At 36.0% G+C, this 7,652-nt stretch overlaps 2 protein-coding genes across 2 annotated transcripts in view; one reads left to right on the forward strand and one right to left on the reverse strand.

Annotated features, from left to right (window-relative positions):
* mtx1a (metaxin 1a) overlaps positions 1-521 on the reverse strand; it is an 8,074-nt gene extending 7,553 nt beyond the window's left edge. The window contains exon 1 of the mRNA XM_016281767.1: positions 400-521. Within this exon, the coding sequence (XP_016137253.1) occupies positions 400-480 (81 nt within the window). The 5' untranslated portion in view covers positions 481-521. The remainder of the gene's footprint in view (positions 1-399) is intronic.
* Positions 522-2,186: 1,665 nt separating this feature from the next.
* The window catches only part of LOC107592653 (cell wall protein TIR4), a 6,075-nt gene continuing 609 nt past the window's right edge, over positions 2,187-7,652 (forward strand). Inside the window, exons 1-6 of the mRNA XM_016282193.1 lie at positions 2,187-2,307; positions 2,712-2,893; positions 3,651-3,724; positions 3,809-3,948; positions 4,518-5,248; positions 5,647-5,787. Of these exons, the coding sequence (XP_016137679.1) occupies positions 2,187-2,307; positions 2,712-2,893; positions 3,651-3,724; positions 3,809-3,948; positions 4,518-5,248; positions 5,647-5,787 (1,389 nt within the window). The remainder of the gene's footprint in view (positions 2,308-2,711; positions 2,894-3,650; positions 3,725-3,808; positions 3,949-4,517; positions 5,249-5,646; positions 5,788-7,652) is intronic.

The following is a 7,652-nucleotide window of genomic DNA, read 5'->3' on the forward strand; positions in this document are numbered from 1 at the left end:
CACACACACACACACACACACACACACACACACACACACACACACACACACAAATTATATTATTACATATATCACACAATCATAGTAATAAACAACAGCTGTCACTACTCACACTAAACTATATTTAAAGTACATTGTATTTTACTATCACGCAAGGAATACATTTGGTATAAATGTCATAAAAATCCTGGTATAAATAAATAAATACTGTTATTATAATATAATAAATATATATATATATATATGCCATGACTATGTGATGTCACTGTACCATCGTACCGCCACTGTACTTTAGTAAGTGATCGGTACCGAGGCAATTCTCTACACAAACACGGAAACTTAAACAGAACCCAACCCGTATACACATCCAGACTACACGAGCCAGAGGTGAAAACTCACCAGCACGATGAGACAGTCCGTATTTACTGACGGTAAACCCAAACCAGCCTTCCAGCAGAACAGCTCACTGGGTGCCGCCATCTTTAGAATCCAAACACCTGTGACCCGGAGCTGATGCTTCGACAAATAAAAGTCCCAACAACTCTTTTCATTCAAAGCTAAAATAACTGTTTTAAATAACAGTTTTGACGCACTAGCGTACTCACAATAACTTTAAAATGTGTGTATATTATAAAGCTGTTTTAGATGTACATTAAGATTGGAGTAGCTAATGGCTGCTGAAAATTCAACTTTACTATCACAACAATAAATGACATATTAAAACATAATAAAATAGAAAAGTTATTTTAAATGACAATAATATTCGACAATAATACTGTGTTTTCACTGTATCGTTGATCAAATAAATGCGGCTTTGGCAAGCATTAAACAAAACAAAAAAAACCTTTGAAATAAAAAGTTTTGAACAGTACTGTTTGTTTATTGTTTACGGTAACTGAATTTTTTTTTTTCTAATTCACTTTTGTAAACATACTACATATACTGCTAACTGTGTAGGAATATTGCTGTCATTTAATATGTGTTTTGACTTTTTTGATACTTTTGTAGTAACAATGTCTATTGTATTTGGCATTTATATGGCATTATTTGTAAGGTACTTGAACTGAACTGTCTGTCTTTGTGTTTTATATTATCAGTGTTTGAAGTAGGGGAGAGCAGAGATTTCATATCTTGGCCAAATGGGCAATCAACCGCATGTGCTGCAACTCTCCATCCCAAACAGCTGCCAAGAATTCATCCAAGAGCCAAAACTGCATGCACACATGATGACATCATCTCCAGAAACTCAGGGGACTGATAGAGTCCAGTACATTCCTGTTCAGGACATGAGCACCCATCCCGTCCGTTTGTGTGACCTCTGAGTTGGTTTCAGTAATCCTCTGCTCTTTTTTTAGAGCACTTTTACTCAGTCTATGGCCTGGGAAAACATATGTAACCACTTAACGTAACTGTGTGTTCCCATTTAGATAATTAAGTTTCATAAAGACAAGGAAAGTTCAACATATAGTGAAAATCTCTTTGGGCTTAATTGGGACATTCCCGGAATTCTCTGAAACTGTTCCAAGAACAGGCTAAAGGGCAAAAGGAACCATGCACATATGTATGTCACTTAGAGAATGGTTTTAAAGGAACATGCAATAATATTTAAAGGACTGGAAAATTATACTAATTATTATTATTTAATGTAACATAATTAAAGCAACTATAAATTCAGTCCAGGGTGTCACTAAACATTTCAGACTATGTGTGGAAAGATGACGTCCTTCCTCCCACAAGCAAACATCAGGGTGGCATAAAGCACTTCACTGAAGCCCTGTGGAAAAACCAAATGACCCGTTTAACAACTCAAATTTCAGACACAGACAAACACTCAAACCTCAAGTGAATAAAACACCTGATCCGAGAGGATGAGTTCTTACCACAGTGTCTGTGACCTGGAGGAAAAAGCATCAAGGTTGTGATCCTCCCGTAATTTCAACTCTCTATTCAAATGCAAATCAGAATGATATACTATACTATATATATCACTATCAGATCTGATTTGTGGTTTTTCTTTAATGGAGGTTTTAGACAAGGCACCATCCACCATTTTTCCACTCCTCAGAGACAATGAGGTGCAGGAGCTCCACCCACCTGTGTGCAGTACCTGCTCAGGTGCTCAAACAATAAAAAGACTGTTCACTCTGATAAAGAGCCACTTTCTCCAGAGTCCAGAACATTAGTTGATGTTGACTCTATGTGCTAGCAGAGATCAGACGCTGAAGGGTTACTCGTCTTCAGAGATGATGAAGATTATACCAAGAGCCTCCACCACCTTAGTTGTTGGTTGGATTGCACTTTTCATGGGTGAGTAGCAACTATGTTTTAAAAATGTGATTTATGAACAATTTAAATATGAAAAATTGATGTGAAATATGAACAACTGACAATTAACTTTTCTCATTGAAATAGTTTTAAAGGATATTTTATACAAAAATGAAAGTTCTGTCATCATTTACTCACCCTCACGTTGTTCCAAACTGTTAAGCACAAAAAGAAAATATTTTGGAAAATTTTCTCTTTTTGTTCATGTTTTGGACACCAGTGACTTTCACTGTATGGACAAAAACATATTCCTCAGAACATCTTCTTTTATCCTGAGGGTGACAACATTTTCATTTTTGGATGAAATAAAAACTTTTAAAAAAAATTTACATTTTAAATATGTCACAAAAAACTTTTCATGATCATTATATCAAAATCTGATTTAGGTGTAAACTCTGTCAATATGTCTGTGGTGGATTCCCCAACTGAAAGCACAGATGCCTTGACTCCACACTCTTTGACTTTAGTTATCATGGATCTCAGAATCACTAACCGTGTTTATAATGACTCACTGGCTGATCAGCAATCAGCAGAGTATACAACACTCAAGCAAGAGGTGGAGCAACTGGTGAGGGTCTCTTGTTATTCATGCTTGAATATGTAAAGAACTCATTGGATATTTACAGTATTCTAGGATATATTACATCCCCCCAACAGACATGCAGTATACTACAGATGAAAGTGAATCAGTTGAATGATCAGGTCAACGACTAGTGGTCATCTAGAACTCCTTCAGAAAATATCCCAGGTACAGTGATGGTTTCAGATAAAAATATACCACAGTACTTTGATATATGTTACTGAATGGTTGCACTTACAGAAAAGTGCCATTTATCATTCAAATGTAAATAGCTTGGATTATATCAAAGTACCTTGGTAATACCATCATAACATGGGACTCCCATAATATTATTACCAGATTTGCTATATTTAAAAGATATTACAATGTATGCCGTACGCCTAAGAAACCATGGTGTTGTCATGGAACTATGAACAAAATAAGCTATAGGTACTTTATAGAATACCAGATTTATCAAAGTGATAAAATGAACTGATTAAATGTATATTTTGAGTGCAATGAACAGTAAGTTGTTTTGGATAAAAATCATTCGCCAAAAGCATTCATGTAATGGAAACCTTAGTAGGCTACATTACTATGGTACCAAAAACATAGTGACATTATGCTACTTTTTAAAGTGTGATTATCAAAAAAAAACTTGAAAATTACCAAACATTTAAAGGTTTCTGCTATTAGTTAAGATGAGTAAATTGGTCTTATGTTGAGGAATATTCTTTTTCCCCCCGTTGTACTTTTCTTTTTTCAGTTTTCAGATATTTATGAACGATCTTATGACATCACTCATCTGATATATTTGGGGGCAGATGAGATGATTTTCAGGTTTGATTAACTCATAATCTTAGATTTACATCCAATATAACTGAGTGGCAGAGACTGTCTGATCTTATAATGTTTCTCTTGCAGTAATGGGTCTGTGATCGCCACTTCTCGTCTGCTGTTTGAGCCGACTCAAGTCAATCCAGAGCTTGTGAGAGGAATCTTTTTGCCTGCATACAAACAAATTCCATCGCCGGCACTAGAGATTGACCTCAGCTACATTGAAAGTAAAATAACAGTCAAAAGTGGTTGATTTTACATTGTTTTCACATTGTTCATTAATGGGGGTTTGACACGGAGGATTTGACATTATACTGACCATCTAAATGTATGGAAGCTTATTTCCACCAATGAATAAAAACATAAGAAAGGTAATTGTGATTTTTTTATCTAACAATTCTGATAATTCTCTTACAATTGCAAGTTTGTTTTCTTTATTTCTTTTTTTTAGCTATAGACTTTTTTTCCCTCAGAATTCTGAGTTTACATCTCGCAATTTTTTATTATTATTATTTTACATTTTTTTAGACACCCAATATAACCTGCATACACATGCAGAATTCTGAGAAAAAAAATCTGAACTGCAAGATGTAAACGGAGAATTGTGAAAAAAGTCAGAATTCTGAATTTATTTATTTATTCTCAGAATTGAGACATCTCGCAATTCTACCAAATACCTAAAAAGATACCTAAAACGAAAGTCAAAATTGTGAAAAATAAATGAAAAAAAAAAAAAGTTGCAATTATTTTTTATTCTGTGGCAGCTAACAAATAGTACATTCAATCCCACCAACAGATGAACTACCAAGTGAAGAACCTCTTGAGGAAGAGAAGAACTTCAGCAGACCACCAATGACAACACACAAAGAAACACCTTTTATGACCATGTCCTCCATGACCACGCCCCTCACTTCCACTCCTGACATCATAACCGATGCTGAATCCTTCACCAGTCGCCTTCCATCCACACACTCACCCAACATGTCCACCTCCCTCCCGTTGGGCTCCAGTGCTGTTGTAGGAAACATCACAAACCCAATCCTCTCCACCACCTCCATACCCTTTAACACCACCACAACCAACTCACTGATGGATAATACAAGTATTTCTACAGCACCCAACAGCACCACCAATGCAGTAACCAATGGGACCACACCAGAAGTCCCCAATAGGACCTCCACAGCAGCACCCATTGGTACCATCACTACAGCTTCCAATAGCACCACCACCATTGACACCATCACTACATTCCCAAATGCCACCATCAGTGCAACCCCAAGTGGCACCACGACTACAGCCCCCAATAACACCACCACTGCAGCCCCCCAAATCCCATTTACCTCCATTCACAGCACTGTTGGGAAACCGACAATCAGTTCCACCATGTTTTCAACCGCTCAGCCCTCGAAGACCACAGTCATGAACCATTCACCTACTACGGCCACTGTTTTGGTGCCTGGATGGGCGGTTGCCCTGTTAGCGCTGGCAGCTGTCAGCCTCTTCCTCCTCCTCATCCTCATCATTCTGGTGAGTGATCGAGGGTTTAGGATCAATGTAATATAAACCTTTGGTTTTATAGAAGAAAATGTTACCAACTTTAAAATAAAACAAACCCATTTGTGGTATGTCGCATATTTGATTGTATATTCATCTGAATAAATAATAAAACTGACCAACTTCTGTACTACTATTCAGCGGTACATTGGTATCATATATATATATATATACAGTATATACATATATATATATATAATGTAACCTTTGATAGGCTATATACCATGCTACTAAATGATTACCATTTTTATTTATAAAGCAAGATATTTGTGGTTAAATGCTTAAAAGAATAGCCAAGGTGATACATTTAGGGGTGTTTTTGTCAGCGTTAACAGTTTACTGTTAAAGGACAATGGTGTTCCTCCTCTCAGGTGGTGCTCTGGTGCTGTTGTCCGAAACGAAGAGTTTTCGTGAATGAAGCTGAAGAGATGAATCCTCCTATGTACTTCAATCCAGACATCCCTATGTATTCAACGCAAAGCACATTTGATACATCCAACGGCAAACAAGCGGTGCGATACTTTTCATAACTCATTCTGACGCAGCTTAGCTTGTATTGTGTTCCTATAATTTTTGGTCAGGAAAAAGAGTGAAACTAGATTCTATAACAAAAGCAACTCCCTTAAATTTTCAAGACTTATAACTGAATTTTAAAAGCAAATGTGCTATACTGTAAGAACTGTAAGAATTGACTCTGACAATTGTGCGCTTTGATGCTTATTATTTGCTGTTGCTTGTCAAACATTTGTGTAGGGCTGACAAAATTGTGTGCTCAGGAAAGTGTAGTTATTATTAACTACATTTATTTAAAATTGTTGTAGTATTAAAATTATTAAAACTATAAATTACTATTAAAAACTTATAAATTAAAAATTTAAGCTAAATAGAAAAAAACACTAATAAAATTAACAAAAGTTCATACTAAATTACTAAATGTAAACTGAAAACAAAAATAAAAAATAATAATTATAATATAAAACAAAATATAAAAACTACAGAAACAGAAACTACATTCTCTGTCACTGGGGCAATACCCTTTCAAAAGGTACTCATATGTACCATTTAGGTACTAATACACACTCTTTAGGGGTAAAAAGAAGTACAAAAGTGTACATTTTAAAAAGGTACTGCCCCAGTGATAGCTTTTGTACTTTGTAATAGTACATAAATAATATACAAAAATGAAACCACTGCATTTTATGATGCAGTATGAAAGTAGCAGGAGTAAGTATTAAATACCTTAAAGACACATTGATATTTACAATAGTTATCAGTTACAGGATTTACTCTCAAGTTAAAGAAGGGATTAGCTACGGTTACCTGCTCGTACAGAGATAATGGATCTGCTCTTGCCTGCTGCTGTATGAACGGGACAATTTGAGAGTCACACCGGTTAGTAAAGGCAGGTAGTGAAAACACTGACTGTGTGAATGCAGCCTTATGGTCAGAAAGCATCAAGAAACCTGTAATTAAATGGCAAAACTTGTTGAAAAGCATGCATTTGAACCATTTCACAAAATTACGTCTAACAATATAACAAGTCAAAGACTATATATAAACATAAATCTTGTTTTGCAACTTAAATAGAATTGCTGCTTTATTGTGGAGGGAAACAGAGTGGTTTTCAGAAGGGTTCTCCATCACCATCTCTGTCCATGTAAAACACTGACCCCACAATCACAGATCAGAACTAGGGAAAATTGGCTACTGTTACCTGGCATTCCAGCATCGCCGTCGCCTGCACAGGCCCCTCTTTGTGCGGCTCTGACTAAGAAATCTGAAGCGTGGGAAACTCGACTCTTGTCCAGAGACTGTGAGGCCTCCATCCGTGTCTCCTCCATCGTCCAGTAGCCCCGGCGTCACCGCTCACAATGCCCTGCCTACATTTGAACAATAATGGGAGCCAGGAGAGAAAGACTTCTGAATCCAACCCTCATTGAGGCCTCCAGGGATGAATGCATCCGAGCAGCAGGTTTTGGTGGACAGCTGATCAGAACAGCAGAGAGTGATTAACTGAACAGAGCTGAACGGGGGTGTTTGTTAGGGTGCTGGCATTTATATTAATACCAAGTTGGATGATTCAGTGATGATATAAACAAAATGATCTAAATCACCTGAAACAGCTCAATGAAAGAATTGTGGTGAAATAGGTGAAACTATTCACTATATATATATATATATATATTTATATATATATTAGTGCTGTCAAACAATTAATCGTGATTAATCGCATCAAAAATAAAAGTTTTGATTACATAATATATGTATGTGTACTGTGTATATTTATTATGTATATATAAATACACGGGCATGTATACATTTCAGAAAAAAATTATTTTCATATATTAAATATATTTATATATAATGTAAATTATAT

This window comes from Sinocyclocheilus grahami, unplaced genomic scaffold, assembly GCF_001515645.1.
Source record: "Sinocyclocheilus grahami isolate Dianchi unplaced genomic scaffold, SAMN03320097.WGS_v1.1 scaffold9.1, whole genome shotgun sequence".
NCBI lineage: Eukaryota > Metazoa > Chordata > Actinopteri > Cypriniformes > Cyprinidae > Sinocyclocheilus > Sinocyclocheilus grahami.